This window comes from Suillus fuscotomentosus, assembly GCF_016647785.1.
Source record: "Suillus fuscotomentosus strain FC203 chromosome Unknown F5891scaffold_50, whole genome shotgun sequence".
NCBI lineage: Eukaryota > Fungi > Basidiomycota > Agaricomycetes > Boletales > Suillaceae > Suillus > Suillus fuscotomentosus.
Window position 1 is genome coordinate 145,024 of NW_024539562.1, and position 25,978 is coordinate 171,001.

The window sequence follows — 25,978 nt, forward strand, 5'->3', positions numbered from 1 at the left end:
AGTTAGACGGACAGCGTCTAAATCAGAATCAGCCCACCAATACCTGGACCAAGCGAAAGGACCATCAATGTTGACCACCACGTCGACTTCGCATATGATGTTGGTGAGTCAATATCATAACTTGAATCATCAATACTATTGACATTGAAATTATATAGACTATCCAGTACATGAGCCTGAACCTGCGCGCACATTTTCACGCGATGATATCAAGATGGAGCATCACCCGAGTAGCAATATTGAAGCAGAAGTATATGCATTTAATGATTTCAAACATCGTCCTGCGGTCCCTTTGGAACCCCCTTCTAATACCGAGCCTTGGCATTCATTCCATTCCCGAGTTGAGTTCGAAGTCGCTGAACTTGCCCTTGAGGCGGGTTTAAATAATGAACAAACAAACCGACTTATCAAATATGTCATTGTTGCGCCATTGGGAAGGAAAATTTCACATTCAAGAACCACAAAGACATCCACGTCAAGTGGGAAGCGGCTTCTTTTCACATTACTAAGGTGGTATCTCATTCCGTCTTCAGAATTCAGACTGATCATTTTCAAAGTGCAGTTTACCAAGGAAGTCATTTCGGTCCCATACAACGGCAAAACGTGGAACTTTGACCTACATTACAGGGATCTCTGGGGATTAGCTAGTGACCTACTTGGGGACCCTCACATTTTTCCACATTTCACGTTTGACACGCAACACTTATCTAAGTTTGATGGGGAGACTTTTGTTCGCTTCACAGACAAACCATACACTGCGCAGGATTTCTGGGATGTACAAGTATGTATTAACACTGTTTGTTAGTCGCTTGTTGTTAGAATAACATCATGTTGTGCTTTTGTAGTCACAATTACTGCCAGGTGGGAAGCCCTTGGCCTTCATACTATACGCTGACAAAACAAGACTATCATCATTTGGGACAGTGAAGGGCTATCCTGTGGTTGCACATTTAGCGAATCTGCCCACTGGTATTCGAAATGGACGAGACACCGGTAGCGGCTACGTGGTAGGATGGCTACCAATTGTAGGAATTAACATTTTCTCTCATCATTGTCAGACTGACAGTGTACAAATAGGTAAAGGAAGATAAGGACTATGCTGGAAAGCCCAGCTGGGTAAACTTCAAAAACGCGGTCTGGCACGAGTTGTTTCAAAGAATCACGTTGTCGTTAGCATCGAAATCGAGGGTGGGACAATGGTTTGCTTGCATGGATGGCGTTGAATGCTGGTTTTTCCTTATGTGCTTATTTTGTCTGCTGACTATGAGGAGCAGTGAGTACTGACTGTATCCCTGATTTTTGCTAACAATGATCTACAGGTGCGTGATATCGCTAACACGAGGAGTCATGAGCCTATGGCCATGTCCCATATGTCTTGTCCCTCAAGATGCACTCAGTGATACCTCGAAGACATACATGCGCCGGACTGCGGATGATTCACGTGCTGCAGTAACAACTGCACGAGCAAAAGATACCATAGAAGAGCAAGAGGAGGTTCTAAAAGTACTAGGACTACGTAACATTGAGGTGTGATCTCATTTCTGCTTGAAACACGCTAAAATTTACGATTGTTAGAATGCACTATGGGCCATACAATACTCGGATGTCCATAGGGTGTTGTCGCATGACCGATGCCACTTTAATCATGGCGAGCTTTGGTCATGTCACTATTGGGTTGAACTGCAGAAATACATAGCAAGACTCGGACGAGCAAAAGTATCACAAGTTGATAAGGTGTGCGTCTGTTTTTTTGGCTATGTAATGTGTTATTTCTATCTGATTCAAATCATCATTTATATTAGATATCAAGCATTCCCTCGCTGGCGGGATCTACGGCACCCAAACCAAGTGATGAATGTTTCGTTTGCGGACAGTGCCATGCATGAAGATATTTTGAAGGTTCGTTGTGACTTCAATATGTTTGTTCAGTAAATTCAATGTATTTGCAGATGATCATCTATGCTATGCATAACATCCTGATGGAGGACGAATCACCACTTGGATACCTTTTGCTCCGATGTGTGCAACTTTACCTTGAGGCCGATATATATGCTGCATTTGAAGTTCACACAACTGCAACAATCAGCGCAGGGAGAGGTGCTGTCCAGGCCCTGACAGCACTTATGAAGGTGCATTCAATTTTTCTAGCAACTACATGTTAGATATATGTAGACTAACATTGTAGTAGCAATGTATCATTAAAACTGAGGATGATGACAAATCAGACAAGGATTGGAATTTTCCGAAGTTGCACATGTTGATGCACTTATTTGACGACATCGAGGCCAAAGGAGCTTCAAGGAATTACAATACAAAGCCAAACGAGCAGATGCATGGACTGTTGAAGGACTGGTACCAGGAATGAACTAACTTTAAAGATTTTGCAGAACAGGTGAGGCAGCTACCTATCATTAAAGTCTTACTTTTCCTGACTGGTCCTATACTACAATCATAGATCCTTCGAATGGATCACTGGTTTCATGTTGCAGACGATATTCGTCATCGTCTCTTGGACTTAGATGACCATCTAATGTTCACATCACAAGGCCAAGCAAACGATGATGATGACAAAGATGAAGATGAAGATGAAGATGCTCAGTGCCCTGCAAGTGACTTCCTCCCTGGTTTGAACGTCGATGGGTCTCTGCATGTGAAACTCGGTTCCAGCCAGGCTCCACAGACATTTGCTCTCATTGAGGATACTCACCAGAACAATGACGCATTCATCAACTTCCGTGTCAAGCTCAACTCATTTCTAAACGACTTTCTCCCTGCCTGCAACATACCCCTTCCAGATGGAAAGAGAATTCACCTCAAATCAGATGTTGCAGTAAGTTTTCATTTTATTAGCTTATTACCATGCTGATTATGATGCAAATGAGGTTACTGCACATCAATTTCTGCGAGTGAACTTCGAGTCCCTCGTAGATTGGCGGCAACACATGGACTACTTGCGGTGCAACCCATGCTTCTATAATGCACCCCGCTTCGATTGTGTCTTCATTCAGACCCATGCGAATGTCATCATTGGACGTCTGCTCTTCCTTTTTGATTGCCCAGTTGGAGAGGATCTGTTTCCGCTTGCTCTTGTCCATCCATTCGATGCTCGCACAGGTACGCGACTTCGAAAGGATGGACAGCTCAATCTTTTCAGGGTTCGAGCAAAGCCACGAGCACAAGCTGAATTTTTCTCGGTCAGGTCGATCATTCGCAGGGCACTTCTAGTGCATGATGCCAGCCTTGACTACCTTGTCGTTGACACGGTTGATACCGACATGTTCCTCCGGGTGAAGGAAATACATTTGCAGGCTGGACATGTAATTCGCATTTGATTGGTGAGTACTAATAATATGACATATCTTCAACGAGTCTGATTTGACAGCTAGCAGGCCGAGTCATTACATCATGCTAACTCATCCCTGTGAACGCCCTTGGACTCATCTCCATCTACTTCTCATCTACAACCTCCAAACCTCCAAACCGCCACCCATTCCCTCCCACAGCAACATCTCCACACAAGGCTCACCTCGCACTGAGCCCCTTCAGTGACAAATTCCGTATTATATGGGCCACCTAACCTCCATAATATCCCGTATGAGACGGGCCAGCGGATCATGGGCCCATGTTGTGTATATTCTCGATGATGACGGATGGGCCGGGACACATATTATTTCCGATGGAGATGGGTGGGCCCATGTATGCCAATGATATATATATCCTTGATGTTGACGGATGGGCCGGGGGAATATGATCATTCATGGAGATGGGTGGGCCCATCTGGGTAATATGTAGAGTAGGATATTATAGACAGCTGGGCTGAAGAGAGATGTAAGGCAAATATTGTTATATAGACGGGCAGGCTGACGGGGGTGTATTACATATATGGGTGGGCTGAGGTAGGGGAATATTACATAGATGGGTGGGCTGATGTGGGGTGTATTACATATACAAGTGGGCCGACATAAAAAGTATTACATATACAGGTGGGCCGACGAAAGGGATATCAAATAGACGGGTGGGCCGAGGGTGCGATAAAATATTTATTACATAGACAGGTGGGCCGAGGTGGGGTATAATTATATAGACGGGTGGGCCAACATAGGATGTATTACATAGACGGGTGGGCCGAGGTGGGGGATAATGCATAGATGGGTGGGCTGATGTGGGGGAATTGTACATAGATGGGTACATATATGGGTGAGCCTAGATATGTTCCATCAAGACATACAGCTGATGTAGCCACCAGCGAATCAAACACATAGGATACATGTACACTATGAGTGCATATACCTACCATCGACCACCAAATCTAAACCCCCAAGCACAAAAACATGAATCGACCATGTGTGGCATTGACCAATAATCGAGGACTGAAGTGGAAAAACCCCACACCTGAACCCTGGTGTGCAACATATCCTATTTATAAGCATAGACACCAGAAGCACAACACTCACAAAAATATATATGTCAAATTTTCAGTGCCAAACCCCAAACCAAGATGTACCAACCCCCGAATCCCGAATCCCGAGACTGCCAGGTCTCGGGGTTCGGGGTTCAGGGGTCCCGGAACTCAGAACTTGTGGAAATTTGGGGAGATCAATAAAATTTGATTTACAATTGAGTTTATTGACAAACACATTGACTTACCCATGTTTGAAATATATTTTGTTCTACATACCGAGTGCCGAGTTCTGGACCCCCGAACCCCGAAACCCGAGACCCGGCAGTCTGGGGGTTCGGGGGTCCGGAACTCAGAACTCGGTATGTAGAACAAAATATATTTCAAACATGGGTAAGTCAATGTGTTTGTCAATAAACTCAATTGTAAATCAAATTTTATTGATCTCCCCAAATTTCCCGAGTTCTTACCAACCCCCGAACCCCTAAATTGTGGACTGCCGGGTTTCGGGGGTCCTGGAACTCAGAACTCGGAACTTGGGAAATTTGGGGAGATCAATAAAATTTGATTTACAATCAAGTTGATTGACAAACACATTGACTTACCCATGTTTGAAATATATTTTTGTTGTCTCACATACCGAGTTCCAAGTTCCAGGACCCCTGAACCCCGAAACCCAGCAGTCCACAATTTAGGGGTTCGGGAGTTGGTAAAATGTGTATGGATATATGAAAGGTTGATTTAAACATTTTTGAAAGATGTCTCATCAAATGTCAAGTCCTGAGTTTTGAATTCCGGGTTTCGGGACTCCGGGCTTCGGGACTCCGTGTTTCGGGACTCAGCACTCCCAAAACCCAGAAATCGAAACTCAGGACTTGACATTTCATATGCAACATCTTTCAAAAATGTTTAAATCAACCTTCCATATATCCATACACATTTTACCAACCCCTGAACCCTGAAATTGTGGACTGCCGGGTTTCGGGGTTCGGGGTCCCGGAACTCGGAACTTGGGATGTGAGACAACAAAAATATATTTCAGGGCTTGGGGGTTAGTAAAATGTTTATAGATATACATAGATTCATATAAACATGTCTGAAAAATGATGTTTGTCTCAAATGTCAAATCCTGAGTTCTGGGTTTTCGGGTTTTGGGACTTGGCACCTGGCACCCGGCACTCGGGGTTTGGCACTGAAAATTTGACATAACTCTGGGTTTTGGGACTCCGGGCTTTGGGACTCGGCACTCCCGAAACCCGGAAATTGAAACTCGGGACTTGACATTTCATATGCAACATCTTTCAAAAATGTTTAAATCAACCTTCCATATATCCATACACATTTTACCAACCCCCAAACCCTGAAATTGTGGACTGCTGGGTTTTGGGTTTTGGGGTTTGGGGGTCCCAGAACTCGGGACTCGATATGTGGGACTGGACAAAGATATTTGTCAGGGTTCGGGGGTTAGTAAAATGTTTATGGATATATGTAGGCAGATTCAAACATGTCTGAAAAATGTGTTTCATTTCAAATGTCAAGTCCTGAGTTCTGGGTTTTGGGACTTGGCACCCGGCACCTGGCACTCGGGGTTCGGCACTGTGAAAATTTGACATTCGGGTGTTAGGGTGTTCGGGTTTCGGGTGATATCTACCTCAATCTACAGTTTCTAGTTCTGGATATTGGAACTCAATGATTGAATCATTCAATTGTGGCATAGGTAACATGCATTGAAAAAGATTTATGTACATCTATCACTGAGCAATTATGTAGCCATTTCAACCTTCTCACCAGGACGATCAACCTTCACCTCAACCTCCATCTCCTCATCAGAAGAATCATATGCTGGCAGGAGGTTGCCTGGTTCATCCGGGACCACAATTTCACCGGAAAGCCCAAGACCTGAAAATATGTATGCAACATTTCCATTTTTCACTTGTTGCACTGATCACCGAGATTCAAGTGCCGAAACCCGAAACTCAAAACCGGGTGTGCAACATGTTCATTGTTCATTTACATTACACAGATCATTGAGTGCTGAGGGCCGAATCCTGAAACCCGAAGCCCAAAAACATGTATGCCACATGCCCATCTACTCATTGCACAAATTACCAAGTGCTGAGTGCCGAAACCCGAAACCCAGTACTTCAAATGGACATGAATTCTATATTTGTATGTATTATCCATTGATGTAGGGTTCAAATAACTTGGGAATTGTATTTGTCAGTGCTCAGTACTCGGTACTCAGTAGTTGGTGGTTGGTGGTTGGTAGTCAATATAGGCAAATGATAATGAATGAAAGTTGTTATTACGCTTAACTTCCTTACAGAAGGTTGTAGTCCGAGTCTAGGGGAGTGTATTGGTAGTCTTTTCTTGTCCATCAGTTATCATTTGACTGAGATATAAGCTAAAGAAATCTGAAACATCAGCGATAATGAAAAATGAAAGTTATTTGTAATGATATTTTCGGCCTGAATCATATATAAATGTGACTTTGTATAAAAGATGTCTATTGTCACTCACCACACATATGTCATTTTGCCTATCATTACATCAATCCTTCATGAATCTTTCTAAGCTTTTAAGCTATTATAATGGATGTATATGGGTGTTATTCCAGGTCTCTGATCACATCACAGGCTTGTTATGTTGTATATCTCGACATAATGTGCAAGTCTCGCTATTAATATTCATTCTTTTATCTTTAGACTCACTTACTGCACACATGTATTTCATTTGTCATTATTGGTGTTTTGGATTTCTTTAGCTTATATCTTGGTCACATGGTAACCAATGGACGAGAAAAGACTACAAACAAACTCACCTAGACTCGGACTACAACCTTCATTAAGCTGACTACTAATTCCTGGATACTGAGTAGCACAACCAAATACTGAGTACCAATTACCATGTACCGAGTACTGCGTAATGAGTAACAAGATAACCAATTGACAAGAAAAGACTACCACTACACTCACCTGGACTTGGACTACAACCTTCGGTAAGGAAGTTAAGCATAATAACAACTTTCATTTTTTCATTATTGCTGAGGTTTTGCCGAATGACAAGGAAAGACTACCAAGACACTCACCTTGACATGGACTACAACTGTCATTTTTCATTATCATTTGCCTATATTGACTACCTGAGTCTCGAGTACTGACCACTGACTACCAATCACCAATCACCAAGTACCAAGTACCAAGTACCAAGCACCGAGTGCTGAGTACTGACAAATACAATTCCCAAGTTATTTGAGCCCTACACCAATGGATAATACATACAAATACAATTCATGTCCATTTGAAGTACTGGGTTTCAGGTTTTGACACTTGACACTTGGTGATTTGTGCAATGAGTGAAAAATGGACATGACCCAAAGCACTCAGAACTCAATGATTTGTGTAATGTAAATGAAAAATAAACATGTTGCATGCCGGGTTTCAAGTTTCGGGTTTCAGCACTCAAAACTCGGTGATTTGTGCAGTGAGTGAAAAATGGACATGTTGTGCACATATTTTCAGGGTTCGGGTTTCGGGCCTCAGCCCTCGGAACTCAATGACTTGTGTAATATAATTGAACAATGGACATGTTGCACACCTGGTTTTGAGTTTCAGGTTTCGGCACTCAAAACTCGGTGATTTGTGCAACAGGTGAAAAATGGACATGTTGCATACATATTTTCGGGTCTCGGCCCTCGGCACTCGGAACATGATGATTTGTGTAATATAAATGAAAAATGGACATGTTGCATGCCGGGTTTTGAGTTTCAGGTTTCAGCACTCAAAACTCGGTGATTTGTGCAACAAGTAAAAAATGGACATGTTGCGCACATATTTTCAGGATTTGGGATTTGGCCCTCGGCACTCGGAACTCGATGATTTGTGTAATGTAAATGAAAAATCAACATGTTGCACACCGTGTTTTGAGTTTCGGGTTTCGGCACTCAAAACTCGGTGATTTGTGCAACAAGTGAAAAATGGAAATGTTGCATACATATTTTCGGGTCTCGGGGTTCGGATCTCGGCCCTCGGCACTCGGAACTTGATGATTTGTGTAATATAAATGAAAAATGGACATGTTGCATGCCAGGTTTTGAGTTTCAGGTTTCAGCACTCAAAACTCAGTGATTTGTGCAACAAGTGAAAAATGGACATGTTGCATACATATTTTCAGGTATTGGGTTTGAAAAATAGCATAATAACAACTTTCATGTTTTCATTATCATTTGCCTATATTGACTACCAAGTCTGATAAGGGACCCCTTGGATGATCCATTGCTCAATGACATACTACCTGATTGGAAGTGTGCTGGTTATCAGATATTCATTTGTTGACTCCCGGGTCCCGGGTCCCGGAACTCGGAAGTCAGTATGGTTGACCCAAATTTGGGTGGTCGGAACTTGGCATCTCATAGGGCAACACAAGCTTCACACCCCAGATTCCAAATTCTGCAAGACAACCTGTGCACCATCAAAGGCCATGTCAGGAGATCACCTGCTGCTCTGGGAACTTGGTAACTTTGATTTATTACCTCCTCTGATTTGGTTGATGTACAACTACCTCAGCTCCATCATGTCTACAATTATGATACACATGGGCCCACCCATCTATATTTTATACCACTCTCGGCCCACCCGTCTAATACAACATCCTCAGCCCACCCATCTAATTAATATATGTCTGGGCCCACCCATCTGATACAATATTTTATAATATCCTCGGCCCACCCGTCTAATTTAATATGTGTCTGGGCCCACCCGTGAATGTGATAACAAGTACCTGCCCATCTATCTCATACACATCTACCTTAATACACCCATCTGCATAATATCCAACTACCTCGGCCCACCTGTCTACCTAATATTCATGTACATCAGCCCACTCATCTACTCTATATATTCCCTGCATGGGCCCACCCACCTCCATCAGGAATAATTTGCCTCCCGGCCCATCCGTCATAGTCGAGGATATTTTTATCATGGGCCCATGGTCCGCTGGCCCATATCATACAGGATATTATGCACGTCCGTTCCCTCGTATTATACAGAGATAGGTCACTGTAATATGTGTCGCACTCGTGTTCCCATATCTCTGGATTGATGTCCAGCGGCAATATCAGACCCAGAAGACTCCTCACGGCGCCTCAAGATATCTACATCACCGCACCCCCACCATCACATAAAGCAGACCCAGCAAGTTAAACTAGTTCATCCTACTGCACAACCCCACCACTTTCCATTCAACCCGCTGTAGAAACAACAATACTGAGAGGAACAAATGAGGCTCCTGACTGTATCTGAAAAAATGTTGTAAGGTCGTGCATTGCCTAGTCTGCATTACTTGAGGAGACAAGCACGTTCGACCCTAAAGGGAAGCGAGTGCAGCGAAGATCTAGAGGTATGCGCTGCAGCGAGGCGCGAGAAAGCGCAGGTGCGCGCGCGTATTAGCACGAAGCGCAGGAAAGCGCGCGCACGCATGCGGAAATGATAGATAGACTAGACTTAAGTGATAATATGATGCAAGAGATGTGAGAGTGCGAGATGTAAAGGAATAGAGTTCTATTGCGACTTTCTAGGTAGTAAGTACTAGGTAAAGTGAGAGGTGAAAGTAAAAGTAAAGTAAATTGAAAGGTAGGAAAAGTTGGAAAGTCCCCCCTCTAATAGTATGTACTGCTGGCGCTTATATAGGCACCTAAGCGCTGTCATGCGGAGCCGAAGTGCTACCGAGTAGGTATGTAAAGATATATATGAGTGAGAATCCATGATAAAAATAAAGGTGGAACAATATGCTAATAAAGGAAATGGAAATATACGCATTAGGGAGCTTGGTGGACAGTGGATGGATGCTTCTGGATGGCTGGCGCTATAGGGTGCTCAAGCGCGGGAACGCGCGCGCGCATATAGATCGCAAAGCGCGCGAATGGTGCACACATGGCGCGTGTTGCGCGGGAAAGCTGCGCCTCATATAGGGATAGCTGCGGGTAGTGCACAGAGTGACACTACAAGTTCGTGCTATGTACTCCTTAGTGAAAAATTGTCATATCACACCATGAGACACACGAGTCTCTACACCGCCAGCAAACCATCAATTGTTCGACCAAACACACATGATCTCCTGATGATTTAGGTGTAGGTGTAGGCTGGCCACCAGTTGATGATGGATGGGCTAGAAACAAGACTGCAAACCTTACAGGATCATCCTGTAAGGTTTGCAGTCTTGTTTCTAGCCCATCCATCATCAACTGGTGGCCGGCCTACACCTACACCTAAATCATCAGGAGATCATGTGCATTCTCGACTTCCTCATACGCTCATTCATTGACATTGAGCTTCACCCTTTCTTCTGGAATGGCAGACAACTCATCTGCATCGTCCGCATTATTTGATAGCAATCTGGCCTCACGAGGTTAGCACTGATGAAGACCTCCAGCAACAAAAATGGACGAAGCTGATCTCAGACCATAAATAGTAAGTGATTCTCCAGCAAGATGATGCATAATCTGATGGAGATCTCCCTCGCATCAAGTGTTCCAGCATCCCTCTGGATAATCCCAAGCAATACCATCATACACTGTGCTCTGGACACACACATTCCACAAACTCCTGGAGGTCTTGAGGTGTGCCTCGTTTTCCTCACCCCTCACTCTTGAACACCTCTAAGACTTTATATATTATGCCTACACCTTCTATACCATCCTTCTTGAGGAGCCAACTCTGCATTCATTCCAATCTGGCTGGCTCGAGGCTCTAGGTGATCTTGCACGCTATCGCATGGCTGTGGCGCATTGATCATTGATAATAGTTGGACACGGTATGTATTGTACTAGTATGAATATGTCTTTATTAATGCTGGTTGTGTGTATCAGGGTTTGATCACGACTGCGGACACGTAAAGCTGCTGGAGGTGTTATTACATCAGACATAGGGTAGGCATCACAAGCATCATTTAAAGTGCCATGGGCGACTAACAATCTTGTGTCGTCGTGTTACCCTCCAACAGAATCATCATTCGAACTCTTCTGAAGACATGTCGCACATTACTACGAGTACTATGCACCTGTCAGACACGGAAAGTGACTTCGATGTTTTGGGTGGCGATCCAGAACATATTTCTATACCTGGCCCCAGTGCGTCTAAAGGGGAACTCTTGGAGGTAAGAAATCTTCAATCTGTCCAAGTATTTACTGACCCGATTTGCTTCAGACTCTCAAAGCGCTGCAAGTCCAAATGCAGCGGCTTCAAGCAGAGAACAAGAGTATCAAAGAGGAGAATAAGACGCTGCACGCTGACAAGCCCAAATGGAAGCGACGTGCCGATACACAGCATGAGTTTAGCGTCCATGAGGACACCATTACCATATATGCCCGCAAGTATGGCATGATGGTTGAAATGTTTCCTAGCAGTGAACTCCTCAACAAGAAATGTCCAGCATCCCTGACTGCTTTTGATAGCTCTGAATGATATGTGACTGCAGCCATGGAGGAATCTGCATTCTTAGATGAACTTTATCGTCACTTCCCTGAATCGCTCCACAAAGTCATGGAAAGCTCTTACTTTAGTGATCTGGTATGTCGAGTTTTCATGCGTTCACTTGCTATATCACTGACACAATAACATTCTTATTGTAGGTACTGAAAAGTATTCCCGACGCCCATGCTAACGAAATCAAAAAGCTTCGTGGCATCGCTGGTGATATCTTTGGCCTTCCTGCAAAATATTTCACCAATCCTCAATACGACAGAGCGTCTGTCCCCGAAATCAGACAGCTACTTGGTGTTACATCCACTTCAAATGTGGTCTACAAAACTTTTCCCCCAGTGTTATTTCTGAAGTTGATAGAAGACAAGTCGCTTAAGACCGTGTTTGGAAATTGGGAGCTATTGGCTCAAGTGCGTCTATTACTACTGTTAAGGTGTTGATTATCTGACATTTTTCGGTGATGGCACTACTATCTAGATTTTGAAAGCTTCATTGCGTGGAGTTGCCTCGCTCCATCAAGAGTCGAGTGGTGGCGCCGCCCATACTAACTCTCTCAAATGGAGTGTCCACCAAATCACACCAGGGTCAATAGCATGGGCGGCAGTCATTGTAAGGCAACATTTTATTAATTACATGTTTTTCGAGTCCTCTGAGATGTATCATTGCAGGTAATCTTTTTACTGTCACCGGACACCAAATTTTCGAGCAGCGGCACTGGGAAGAAATCCAACATCTGTTACCGGAATCTGTTCCACCTCTACAAGAAAGTCCTCGTAACTAAGTGGGCTACGAAGCGCATTGCTACCATTGTCACCAGCATCAATCATTACATTTTCAAGGCTGCAAAAGCTTCAGCCTTCGATTCTGCTGAACAAGATGATCACGCAGATGCAATCAATCACGCACTTGCAGCGCTCGATATGGACAGCGATTCTGAATCAGACACCGAGTTGCACAATCCTGTTGAGGACCCCAACCTTACTGAACCTGATGCTACCACCAGTACCAAAGCAGGAGATTCAGAGCTCCGGGATTCACATGTTTCTGACCCGGATATTTTAGGAGGTGAAAATATACAGGATGTTGAAGGGTCAATCAGCAACAGTGGACGAGGGCGGAGAAAAATGAGAGGGAGGAAGGCAGCAGCTTCTGGAGGCACAGTTCGTCGAGGACGGTCTCGCAAGGTCACATTGACGATGGTCCTATGTTTGCAATGGATATCAAATATTATTAATGCTCGCTGGCAATCTTTGAATCAAAATTAATACATTAAAATAATTCAATCAGAGTTTAAATGCAAACGTTCAGACTTTACGACTAAATTTCAAGTCATTCAAACCCTCATTTGGTAGAGACCACAGCCAGTCACAATGTATGAACTTTCATTTTAGCATCTACATTATATCTAATTGTTACAGCCGTCATCTCTCTCGCCTTCGAGGAATGGGTCTCATGGAAGACATTCGGGGTCAGTTCTCAAGATCTTTGGCAAAGCGACCAAGCGCTTCGCTCGAAGCGCTCAACAATCCCCAAACCCTGAACCCATGGCTGTAAGTTCCAGCCTGCAGAACACCCAACCTGTTCAGTCAACTAAGGTAAGCGTAATCTAAACTCTAAATGTGCCCCGACGTTGTGTGCCATGATTGGTACTCATCGCTTCTGCAGGATCTCACCCCTCCCATTCTTGAACCAAATTTTGGGCAGCCTTCCAATTCAGGGATCGTAGAAGGAAGTTCTACTAACAAAGTTCAGAATATTCTCATCCATCTCTTTCGACAATGTGCTGATGTCTATCCTTAGGCTGAACATCTCGACCTGAAGGTTGTGCACGATAGAATCGCCAATGCTAACAAAAGTCTTGCAGACGCCGGCCACTTCCCAACAATACTCCAAGATGCTTCTTCTGCGACCAACGACCTACCATCTTTTTCTGATACAATTGATACGTTCTCCGTGTTGCTCAAACCCTTGAAGGCATTCAACTCCATCGCCAACATGATTGCAGATGTACAAAACATGCATCTCTCTCCTGTATGTAACTAAAATTCGTGCACAGGTCCATCCCTATGCGAAGGTGGCGCTGAGCATCTTCACTTGCGCTTCCAAGGTACTTAGGACTCTTACTCAATCATTACCGTTGCAGGTTGACAAAGTATTGGCAACAGATGATTCTCAATCAGGCACACCGTGATGACGCTGTTTCCCTTTCTCTACTTTTATCATGGAGGAGGAGGAATTGGCCAAGATCTACTAGCTGATCCAACATCTCTCTGCCCAATCAACGACTTGTTACAGTGCGCTGGGTGTTCTGAATGGACTTCGTGCAATGTTTAATTAGTTTTTGGTCTCATTCTTGTGGTATATAGAATTTCTACTAGGGTATAATAATTACTGTAACTATTAGTAATTGTAAAATGTATAGTAATAATTTAATTATATGCCCAATGAAATGAATGATACCTGCCTCACAATAAAATTTCCAAGATTGCATCCTCATTTCAAAGCTGTGTGTATACATCAAAATTTACTTTGCAATGTCATTGCAAAGACCATTGCAATGACAGTGGTGGCTATTGAGCACGTGATGTAATGATGATGACAATGACTTGCTCCGATTGCAACTGTCATCTAAATGACGACTCTATTATAGCAAGCTATTTAAATACTCGTTCTGCATTTGGGCATTGAAACCCATTGTCGGGCCTTGAAATACAAATTAGGAAGTTCTGACATATAAATATAGGCAGTGATGAAACATAGACTGTACCTCAGTGTTAATGATAGAACCGCTGAGGTACAAACAATCTGACACAGAAAGATTAAAAGGTAAAGTATAGAGTCCGTGATAACAAACAAACAGAAACAAGCAAAAGGAATGTCAACGTTGAATATATCCAACACACCCTCCATCATTCGATTCTATCTCTTTCTTATGTTCATATAACAACACCAGGTGGGCAGGAAATACAGTTGCTTACAGCACAGAGGAGGTCGATGTCAGACATGCAATATTAGCCCAGGCTATGGAGTCCTGTGATCGAAAATGCTTGCAAAGTTTGTTTACATATGCATACGGGGTACAAGTCTAGGCCATCAACAAAACAGCACAAAACATATATGGCCAGGTACAACCTTGCAAAGCTTACATAATCAACTAAGTCTGTTATTGGTCAGATATGATATGGCAGCCGCCATGCAATGGAGTGCCAGCCTGGTGCGAGTCTTGTAGTATGTCACAAGTCTTGTGTTCAAATGTAAGGACGTTACCAGACTTATGTTTATCTGATATGACTAGACCAGCAATGTGACTGACTTGCAAGGGAAAATAAGTCTTCATATTGCAGCTATAAGAAAACCAAAAGTCATCATATCCCTCGAAGTCATCCCCGGCATCATCATCTCCATCCTCGGGACCCAGGCGATCACCAACTATGTCGTCTTCGTCGTCACCATTGCCATCGCCGTCATCATCTTCACCAGCTTCAAGTTCATCATCAGTAAGTTCCTCCTCTTTGTCAATTCCGCTATAGCCATACTCATCCATCTCTGACTCCACAGCTTCATCGTCCCTGTCAACAGTGTTGCCGTCACCATCCATGACCTCATCCTTGTCACCGTTACCTTCCTTGTCACCGTTACCTTCCTCGTCACTGTCACCTTCCTCGTCACTGCCACCACCTTCTTCATCTGAGCCCGTACTCTCGCTGCCATCTGGAAAGTCCGAAGCAGCAGCAATCTGATCGAGAGGATCACAGTCTTCGAGGAACACTCATGTCATGTTGCGAGTTGACTTGTGACCAACTCCCCTGCCACGGAAATGCATGAACATGTCTCTGTCGACAAACCTATGGCCAGCGGCTAAATGATTAGCAGACTTGAAGTATAGATAAATACTCACATATTTACGTAGTAAAATTTCCAGTCTTCATTATTTTCATGGACGGGACAAGCAATGGAAGGTGGTAACAGTTCTTCAGTATGGCCATATGCAAATGCGGGGATTAGGTGGACGCTGCGAATGATTTGACTAGGATCCAGAAATCCGAACGCACCCGGCTCATCTGCAGCAATGAATCCAAGTCGGTGAAGATGTTTTGCCTTCCAGCCTGACTGATAATTATTTGGATCACGACCAAACCATCTAACCCAAGCAAAATCCATCTGCTGAGGGCCCAGGGAGGAGTCAAAGCCAGGTGCATTGTCACCTGTGTACACGACATTTGTGTGAAAGATGCCTAGAATTTGGGCATACCAATATGGATGCTCAGCCTCGCATGACAGGACCATTATGTCTGCATGAGTTCGTGGATTGAGGGAGTCTTGCTCGCGGCGAAGGTCATATGTTGTGTGGTTAATTTGAAGAACTTTGTGACGGAAAATGCGATCATTTATGAAGATGACCTGGGCTTGTTCAGCTGCACTAAACTCTGTTTCATCACCATTGTATTCTTGCCCAAGTATTCGGGCAAGGAGATGATCTTTAAGCCTAGGAAGAAAATTCTGACGGGGAGCTCCCCAAGTCAGATCAAAGCAGCCAAACACTGTAGTGAGTGACAATCACCTCCAATGCACGATCATCCAGATGCCTCCCGAGCCACTGTGGCATGTTCAAAAAACACCTCGTACTCGAGGCAATATGGTAGTGTGCTTTGGGATCAGAATAAGCCAATGGTTCGGATTCTTCAAATGGGATGCTTGGGAGATCATGGTGTTCCCTTCGACTGGTCTTGCCTTTCTTTGACTTTGCAGGCAGCACATGATGTTCGGCCAACTGGAATAGGATTCATTCTCGCCGCTGCTGTTTTGCAATTCCGGACGTGAACTTTGCCTTACTAACATGAGGGTAAAAACATTTCACACGTCGGTGTTCAAGTTCACCCTGTGGAAGCATGTTAAATCTATCAAGATTTAAAGTATGTACATACCAATTGAGTAGAATTATTGTCCATGGTACCAAAATGTCTAATGCTGGAGACGTAGTCTCCAAGTGCATGCAGTTTGTAAGTCTTGAAGTTGAAATATCAAGGCTTGACCCCGGTGGAAGTGCTTGTGATATTAGTTCTATCCTTGGCAGCTGCTTGGGCCTTGTGACGCCCACGAGCAGCTTCCTCGCTAGGAAGGTCACAAGTCGTGAATTCTTCTCGAGTCTTGGACATGAATCTTCAGAGATATTTTCCAAGACAAGTTGTCAAGGTATCAAGAAAATTGAGAGTAGTGTCAGTGTGCATTCGGAGCTTGGCAAGTGCATGCCACGTTGCAAGCTCAAATAGAAGGTCAAGCAGCATCACATTCAACGGTAATGGAAGCAGCAGCTCAAAAACTGGTATTGCACACTAACCAGGGAGTCAGATAAGAATCAGCTTCAAATCACTCCACATACCTGTAGTAAATCTTCGAAGTCTCGAGCAGCAATTTGTTTCATGGCCGATGCATTACTACTGAAACGCCAGATCATGCCTCGTCCAAACGTGGGAACTTGTTGATACCTAAATGACAATGAGTAACTCGACATCTGGAATACTCGATTTGTGCCTACCTCTCATTTAATCTTTGTATGCTCTCCTCGCCATAGGCATACAGAATACAAAGAAGATGAGTGAAGACTGCCTTCCAAACACTGAGTTCAAACTCGTGGAGCAAATCCAGTACAAAGAGTGAATAAAAGTTAAAGCCGAAATGTTGAAGGCGCTTAGAAAATGCATTCTATGAATATAGTCAGAGTCAGCAATTGATGAGACATGATAGAGAACTTGTACCGTCGAGGATGTAAGTGAATGCGGACCCAGTATGTGTTTAATGAACACGCTCGTAATATTCATACCCTTGACATATAACCAGTCACGGACCATCCTGATCTTGCCTTGCAAGTAGCCACTGTCTTCGCATTGCAATTTTTCACGTCGTTGTCAATCAGCATTTGTACCCAACTCTCCAATCTTGTCCTTTTGAATCAAGCATTGTGGACAAGGACATTGACTGAGTAATTTGATGCAAGACAGAAGGGTTCTGATGTGTCCATGCTAATAGATGTAGAAATACCAGTGATTTTCACGTACTTCTCTGGGTAGTCGGCTGAGTAGGAAAAAAAACGAGGAAAGACTCGCTGGCTGATTCCATTGAGGCACTCAATAACGATACTAAATTCATAAGCTCGCATGAAATCGTCGTCCATTAGAAGAAGCCAGATGGCTTGCATCAATTCTTGGCGGCAGTAGGTCAATATCTCCGTTGTAGCAGGCTTGCCAAATGTGTGGCGATAAAAGTCCTGAATGGTATCAGTGAGCTGAAAATATAATGAATTAGAACATGGGAAAGATCGACAAAGAATAACTAGACTTGCCTTAGGTATATATGCTAGATGGTGTGCAGCGAATGACGAAGGTTTTCCACGAATGTATTTGGATTGATTACCAAGGAACAGGTATATAGGCCACAATGATGCACTCCTGAAGCTGGCTAGATGTGTCGAGTCCGACCAGAGCATGACTGCAGCAATGACAGTCTCGAGCGTGCAATCTGGATCAGGGGGATTTGATTTGATGGCTTCGTGAACTTCAAGCATAGCCGGTGAAGAGTATATTTCAGAGTAAACACGTTCTGCAGGTTTGTTTGGCGATGGTTGGAAGAACATTTTGAATGGTGCTAGATGGAAATGCTCTGCAGACGCCTCACAAAATGCAGACTTGATGACATCAAGCAGACAACGGTAGAATAGTGGAGCCCATTCAGTGAAATAGTCCATATCTTACGGCCAGCCCAATGTGACAATCACCCATACTATACAGGCCATCCCAGATGGGCCCATGGGCCATTGTAGCCATAACATATGGCTGGGCCCATCATTGACAATACATGTAAGTCTCGGCTGGGCCCATACTATTTGAGTAGTATACCTGTGGGCCAATGGATAAATTGTAGATATGATATACGGCTGGGCCCATAGGTGATATTATAGATGTAATACACAGCTGGGCCCATGGTGCTAGTTGGTCTCTTGGCTGGCCTATATGGTGCCTCGGCCAGCCATGACACCAAAACATCGGCCGGTCCATATGGTACCTCGGCCAGCCATGGCACCAAAATGTCAGCCGGTCAACATGGTATCTTGGCCAGCCATGACACCAAAACATTGGCCGGTCAACATGGTACCTCGGCCAGCCATGACACCAAAACATTGGCCAGTCAACATGGTACCTCGGCCAGCCATGACACTAAAACATCAGCTGGTTCATATGGTCCCTCAGCCAGCCATTGGACTGGCACAGCTGGTAATGTGCCTGCCTCTGGCAGATGGAAACTGGTGTGGCCTTAACCTATAATGCTACCTATGACAATGCCCAAAGGCTCTACCCCTACTGACTAAGCTATGCAAAGACCGGTCCATATGGTACCTTGGTCAGCCATGACACTAAAATGTCGGCCGGTCCATATGCTCCCTCAGCCAGCCATGACACTAAAATGTTGGCTGGTCCATATGCTCCCTCAGCCAGCCATAACACTAAAATGTCGGCCAGTCAATATGCTCCCCTGGCTGGCCATGACACTAAAACATCGGCCGGTCCATATGCTCCCTCAGCCAACCATGACACTAAAATGTTGGCCAGTCCATGTGGTTCCTCCCTTGGTCAGCCATGACACCAAAATGCTAGCCAGTCTGTGGACACTCCAACACCACTCCCTGCTCCTCCTTCATCCATTCCTCCACCATCTCCTGCTTCTCAGCCCTTATCCATGCCCACCTTGGATTCTATCCTCCATCCCATCCTTGACTGTCTTGAGGAAGTTGCAGAGAGAGTAGATGGGTGTTTTGCTAGACTTGGTAGAGAGATTAAGTGTTTGGAGAAGGTGATTTTGACTGGAGATATTCACCATTTGCACTTTCCTTTGCAGTCTTTTCTTTTTCTTGGTGATGGACTAACTGAGGACAGTAAGTATTCAAAGCCCGCGTGAGATGTGACACTCAACTCTCCACTGGGTCAATTGAGGGTGTTTATGTAGCATCTTTTCCTGACACTTTCCTTAGATTATGTCCGCATTTTTGCTGCTTATATAATCATCTTCTACCTTCACCTAGGACTCTACAGTCATTACCTAGTTTCCCCAGTTTCCAGTTCTTGATGGCTCCCCATCAACTTGGGTTATTTAGTAGCATTCCCTAGTTGTAGCTTCTTCAGCTTACTATTTGGCTCCTGGAAATCAGTGTTCTGTCATTGGCTTGGAGCGCCTCTTTTACTCTCTTTCTTTGTTTCCTCTCTCTCTTGAGCCTGAGTCTAGACAGAGATTCTTTTGGGTTAAACACAGTCTATTCTGACACTGCAGCCAGGCATAGCAAGACCCAACATTTTCCTGCTGCCCAGCAGGATTGTTATTTTCACACTGGCCGATGTTTTGGTGTCATAGCTGACCAAGGGAGGAACCACATGGACTGGCCAATATTTTAGTGTCATGGCTGGCTGAGGCAGCATATGGACCGGCTGACATTTTAGCATCATGGCTGGCTGAGGAAGCATATGGACCAGCCGATGTTTTAGTGTCATGGCTGGCTGAGGGAGCATATGGACTGGCCGATGTTTTAGTGTCATGGTTGGCCGAGGAACCATATGGACCAGCTGATGTTTTATTGTCATGGTTGAGACTCAATGTGAACCAGCTGACATTTTGGTATCATGACTGGCTGAGGCAACATATGGACCAGCTGATGTTGTATTATCATGGCTGAGACTCAATATGAACCAGCCGATGTTTTAGTATCATGGCTGGCCAAGGCACCATATAGACTGGCCAATGTTTTATTATCATGGCCGAGACTCAATATGAACCAGCCGATGTTTTAGTGTCATTGCTGAGACTCAATATGAACCAGCCAATGTTTTATTGTCATGGCCGAGACTCAATATGAACCAGCCAAAAATTTAATTGTATGGCCAGCCGAGAGACCATATAGACTGGCCGAGAGGCCAACTAGCATTATGGGCCCAGCCATGTATTCATATTCACCTCTACAATACACTCATGGGCCCAGCCATATATTATCTCTAAAATATGCCCATGGGCCCACATGGGATGGCCCGTATGGGATGGGTGATTGTCACATTGGGCTGACCGTAAGATACAGGGATGATTCACTGCAGTATGTGAATAGTGCAGGTACCTCAAATTCTGGTGATGACATTTCCGATGTGTGCTGTACACCATCAGTGGGTAGTCGAATTTTCACTGTCATCTCTATCCAGCCATCCGTACCCAAAAATGATGAATGGATATCTGAAGGGTCCCCCTGGTAGTTATCTAGACAATCCACCTCTTTCACAGCTCGAAATCCAGTAAGATGAGCCTTATCAAAATCATCAGCGAGAATGACCTCGTCCACGAGACGGTCAAGCTCTGCTAATGACTTCATATTTGACCCGCTGTAAAACCAGCACATCAAACGAAAGACAGTGGCGTTCAAGAATGGTACAAAGAAGTCATCCTTTACTGATCTGATAGAGGAGCCAAAACCAGACCACCATGGACGTGCACCCGTCTGATCAGCTGTCTTTGGGAAATGTACTGAGTCCGATACATGTAAGAGAGAGGTGAGGTTGTTGGGATCAAAGGTTGGAAAGGAATAAGGATACGAGCAAAATATGCCATACGAATCAGGTTCTGTGGTGAAGTACTCAGTTTCGCCTAGAGGTACGGCGGGCTCTAATGGACCATCAGCAGCAACCAGTTCATTGTGTGGGGCTGGGGCTGGTGCTAAGACAGGAGCTGGGGGAAGGTCGTCACAAAAACGTTTGGGCATACGGCGCCTTCGATTAGGCAGTCCCAATAGACGGATTGCTGGTGGTGTTGGGGACCTTGCAGCCTATACAGATATGCAGTTAGTATATAATTAATGATTCATAAGTAGATGAAAACTTACCGGTACATTGGCTGGTTCATCCTCTCCTTCTGCCATGCTTTCACGAATCATCTCCCACTCCCTAAGGGCAGCATTTTCATCATCCTGCCATCGGATTTTTGCAGCCAGCAATATCTCACGACCTTTCTGTCGCTTCTCCATTATGGCTGCCGAGGATTCTGCCTGTTTTTTGCCGCATGAGCCTCGCATATGATTTGCGAGGCCACGTCGAGTCTCAAAGGGTACCTTACATACCGAACACTCAACCATGAAATCGGGAGTACTATTGAATGAAAAGGATGAGTGGGGTCTGAGTCGTAGCTGTGGAAAGGTGGAGAGGTGGAGGCAAAAGCAGCATGTACTCACCTTTGAAATTAAATACACCTCATGGTGGCAGTATCAACCCCGGATCTAGACCTTCTATTGATAAGTGAGATGTGCTCAGCATGGACTGTAATCTGCTAAAATGGCTCATTTCTCCGATAGTGATCATGCTGTGAATAAATTACTCAAGTGGACTCGTTATATTTCATGGTACTATGATAAACAAATATGGTCATGAGTTGTGACAAGGCATCATGCCGTACTGCCCAATGGATCGCATGTAGATATCATACTTCCTTGCCTAAAAGTTCATCTAGGGAAAGTTCGATAGTTGGACAGCTGCGCAGCCACCATTGATGCCTTTCCCATAGCTTATGGGGTTAGATAGGGTGGGGGTAGAGGAGAGGAGAGCGGTTGGGCCAAATGAAGTGCTAAAGATGGTAGGGAAGGGAAGTTTTTGGGGCATCAGCCATTTGGTCGTCTTTGCGATCATACTCCACACCTAAAAGTTTGTCTAGGGGAAGTTCGATAGTTGGATGGTAAATGCTGCAGCCAGTCGCGCAGCCACCATTGATGCATTCCCCGTAGCTTATGGGGTTAGATAGGGTGTAGAGTAGAGTAGTTGGGCCAAACGAAGTGCTAAAGATGGGAGGGAAGTGATTTTTTCGTAAGATGAGTCATTAGTTGTAGAGGAAGACACATCGTTCTGGTTGGATGTGGTGTTGGAAGAGGCATGGTTAGTGAAAGAGGTTCCGTCACCTCTCCTGCACCTGCGACCCTCTCTGAACTCAACACTAGGCCTGATGTCTGGTTTGGTGGGGCTGGAGCCTTCAGCAGAGAAGATATGAGATGAGGAAGAGGTTGCAGGAAAAGAGCTGGGAGGAGCATTGATGCTGAAAGTAATGAGGTCAGTAGAAGTGTTCCATTTGAAGTCAGATGCTTCGAGAGATTTGATAGTGTTAGCCATCAAGAAAGATTGAGTTGAGGCATTGTCGGATCACATGACCTTACCCCAACAATGTGTCAACAAAGATTTACCCCAACATTTCATCCAAGTACATCATCCACCTGAATCCTAACCCTCATTATGCCTGTCGTCGAGGCTGAGTCTGGTGAGCAAGACACTACCAACCCTCAAGTCAACCAGCGCTTCCAAGCTGTCCTCAAGAGTCTCAACAACACCTCATCAGGAGGCCATAAGCAGAAGTGCATGTACATGAAATTCCAATATGTTTTATCTACCAACATCAGTGTGACACATCCATAGGGATGCTCTAGACCCTTATCTTTTTTCAGCTCAATTCTTTTGTCTCAATCATGACCTCTTTGCAGACTTTGACGCTGTGATTCGAGAGGGCATGTTGGCAGAATTTGATCCTGATCCTGATCAGGATCAAAGTGAATAGTAAGTTTTGTTTTGGTGATTCTGTCACTTACTTGATTGTCCACACAGTGCGCAGGCAACTAGAACCTACCTTGTACATGTCTACAAGAACTTTGCTTCGACAATTCCAGGATTCAGTGAGCTGAATACAAAGTTTGAGGCTGATCCCGATGCTTGGACTGGGTTCCAAAAAGCGGTAAGCTCATGTCTCAGTGCATATATGCGTCTTTTTCTGACCTTCTGTCAGATGGAAAATGCCGCCAATAGTGCACGTTGTGATAACACTGGCTCTCTGAAGCACAATGGACTCCAGTACTTACTCAAAGACCCCGCCAAGGACACATTTGACCCTCCAATATTAAAGACTCACAGTAAGGCTGTACGAGGTTGGAACCATCCAGCAACCACACGACTTCTGTGCCCTGCACATGATATCGTCGAGTTTGATGAAGATCCAAAGTGAGTTCTTACTTTATTGTTCTCGTATGCTTACAACACTGTTATATCCAGCGCATATATGGACCGCGTCAAATCAGGACAGAAGAAAATCACTGCAAAACAATGGCCGTCGATGTTTTACAACATGAGCCTCTACAACCCAAAGAACAAGAAGGCAGGCTTCCTGCGTGGTCACGCAATCATACAGGTGCGTGTTTCTCTCCCCATAGTAGCATCTCATGTAGGGTTTGAACTTCTACTAGGGATGGCACCACATCTTCACTGGACCGATGTCGGCGCTCTCAAAAGATCGGACACATCGCTCTTCAAAGCCAACAAAAGGCAAGATGCACAACTTGACAGAGCCAGGGCCAATAAATATCATGTATGTGGCAATACAGGTATCTCATTTGTTTATATACAACACAACACGACTGACAAGACTTTAGATGTACTTTGTTGCCTGCAATGCTGAATCCTGGACGTCCGAGGTTGGGTCTATGAACCTCGAGGAGGTGTACTATACTGCGGTCGACTTACTACTCAGAGAGCACGCAGAAGATCAGTGGGTCAAGGACTTGCTGCAGTTTTGGAAAGAGTAAGTCACACAGTTCACTTCAAATTCTGCATATTTCACGAGATATTCTAGCGAGGCAGCAGGACTTACTCAAACCCTATCAAAATGCCAAAGAGTTGCCTCGAACTTAGCGTCCGACAGTGAAGACGATATGGACGACTTCTTTGGTGGTGACGACGACGAACAACCTAGTGCGGGAGGATCGACTAGGGACCACGAGCCAGCACGCAGTGCTCCAATAGCAGGTGGGAATGCTTCAACGAGTGGCTCTGGATCCAGCTCGACAGGTAGTGCCAGTGCCAGTGCTGGACAGGTAGGAATGGCAGGTGGACATGCTTCAACAAGCAGTTCAGGACCCAGCTCGACAGGTAGTGCCAGTGCCAGTGCTGGACAGGCAGGAACAGCAGGTGGCATGCTCGAAGGCGGGAACGTGATGAACACTGGCAACATTGACGACGAGGACGAAGAGGAGCAGCAGCAGCCCCGGCGCAGATGCAGACTCGAACATGACTCAGACACTCAAAGGGAACGCTCACCATTGACCCCTCCTCCCACATCTCCCCCTCCTCCCAGTCCTGTACGCCAGCCAACACCTTCCAGGGGTCGCAGTCGTGGAGGCAAGCGAAGCAAACATCGAATGTGTTTCATCCTAGATGCGATGCTTTGGAGTCATGTTTTCATCATTACTTATGTTGCTTGCTCTCTATGTTTTTATTTTATCATGGCAATTAATTCATGTGAACCGAAATGCAATATATTGTGGTCTAAGTGAATACATGGGTTGGAACTATTACATGCATCGGAACTACGACATGATGGTACAAGACCCGAACAGGTCTAAAATCTCTGATATGCTCCGCAGCACTTGCATGCTTTACCTGGCCTTAAATGAGCCACAAGTGCATGTATGGTACACACCTGTTCATGGCAGGGTGATACTTAACCATGTCTAATTATACACAGTACATTTTGTAAGTTTGTTTGTAAACTATCAATCCCCTACAATTGAGCTTGACGGCTTCTGATTCCTTTGGTGATTCTCAGGCTTCCAAGAATAGTGCTACCACCAGAAAAATTACCAAATTGGGATATTCCAATAATCTCACTATTTCCACATACCTCCCTGGCTCTACTGCTGCACCAGAGCTTTCCCCTTGCTCACTCATGTATATAAGTAGTAGAATGGCATGTACATACATAAAATGATACAATAGACCACTTTTTTCATTGTCTGAGAGCTTGTACAGCAGTCTACAGTGCTGACTACAATATGTGCATCCCAGGACTAAAACATATTCGCTTTTTTGCCCCTTTAGCAGGGAGGCAATTCTGGTTGTATATATCATATATTAGAGTGTTAATGAATATATTACACCGCCTTCTTGAGCCTCTGTAGTGTCCTACATCAGTAGATATGTTAAATTCATGAATACCTCTCAAAAAACATAAACCAGTTCGCATTTTTTAGTGTTTAGGTATATAGACTGGTGAA

The 25,978-nt window shown here is 44.6% G+C and overlaps 6 protein-coding genes across 6 annotated transcripts; 4 read left to right on the top strand and 2 right to left on the bottom strand.

Moving 5' to 3' along the window:
* Positions 1-214: 214 nt before the first annotated feature.
* On the top strand, positions 215-3,332 carry F5891DRAFT_1130066 (uncharacterized protein; the record flags this gene model as incomplete). The annotated part of the gene is made up of 13 exons (XM_041364477.1): positions 215-415; positions 439-510; positions 563-781; positions 846-1,025; positions 1,078-1,229; positions 1,320-1,527; positions 1,576-1,736; positions 1,803-1,899; positions 1,950-2,129; positions 2,189-2,352; positions 2,398-2,416; positions 2,456-2,830; positions 2,883-3,332. 13 exons carry the CDS (start codon positions 215-217, stop codon positions 3,330-3,332), a joined length of 2,478 nt encoding a protein of 825 aa, XP_041222558.1.
* Positions 3,333-12,206: 8,874 nt separating this feature from the next.
* F5891DRAFT_909228 (uncharacterized protein) lies at positions 12,207-12,830 on the top strand (the record flags this gene model as incomplete). Its single annotated transcript, XM_041373593.1, has 3 exons — positions 12,207-12,287; positions 12,355-12,486; positions 12,546-12,830. Coding segments are annotated over 3 exons (498 nt in total), but the record flags the coding sequence as incomplete, so codon positions are not given.
* A 2,210-nt stretch (positions 12,831-15,040) lies between these two features.
* Positions 15,041-15,475, bottom strand: F5891DRAFT_982999 (uncharacterized protein; the record flags this gene model as incomplete). The annotated part of the gene is made up of 1 exon (XM_041377281.1): positions 15,041-15,475. One exon carries the CDS (start codon positions 15,473-15,475, stop codon positions 15,041-15,043), a length of 435 nt encoding a protein of 144 aa, XP_041222560.1.
* Positions 15,476-18,703: 3,228 nt separating this feature from the next.
* On the top strand, positions 18,704-19,189 carry F5891DRAFT_983000 (uncharacterized protein; the record flags this gene model as incomplete). The annotated part of the gene is made up of 2 exons (XM_041377282.1): positions 18,704-18,731; positions 18,846-19,189. 2 exons carry the CDS (start codon positions 18,704-18,706, stop codon positions 19,187-19,189), a joined length of 372 nt encoding a protein of 123 aa, XP_041222561.1.
* Positions 19,190-22,676: 3,487 nt separating this feature from the next.
* F5891DRAFT_1192400 (uncharacterized protein) lies at positions 22,677-23,054 on the bottom strand (the record flags this gene model as incomplete). The annotated part of the gene is made up of 1 exon (XM_041367598.1): positions 22,677-23,054. The coding sequence occupies one exon, from the start codon at positions 23,052-23,054 to the stop codon at positions 22,677-22,679; it is 378 nt and encodes a 125-aa protein (XP_041222562.1).
* A 120-nt stretch (positions 23,055-23,174) lies between these two features.
* On the top strand, positions 23,175-25,378 carry F5891DRAFT_1192401 (uncharacterized protein; the record flags this gene model as incomplete). The annotated part of the gene is made up of 9 exons (XM_041367599.1): positions 23,175-23,299; positions 23,355-23,492; positions 23,541-23,667; positions 23,719-23,930; positions 23,982-24,117; positions 24,173-24,310; positions 24,359-24,507; positions 24,559-25,063; positions 25,349-25,378. The coding sequence occupies 9 exons, from the start codon at positions 23,175-23,177 to the stop codon at positions 25,376-25,378; spliced, it is 1,560 nt and encodes a 519-aa protein (XP_041222563.1).
* Positions 25,379-25,978: the final 600 nt, after the last annotated feature.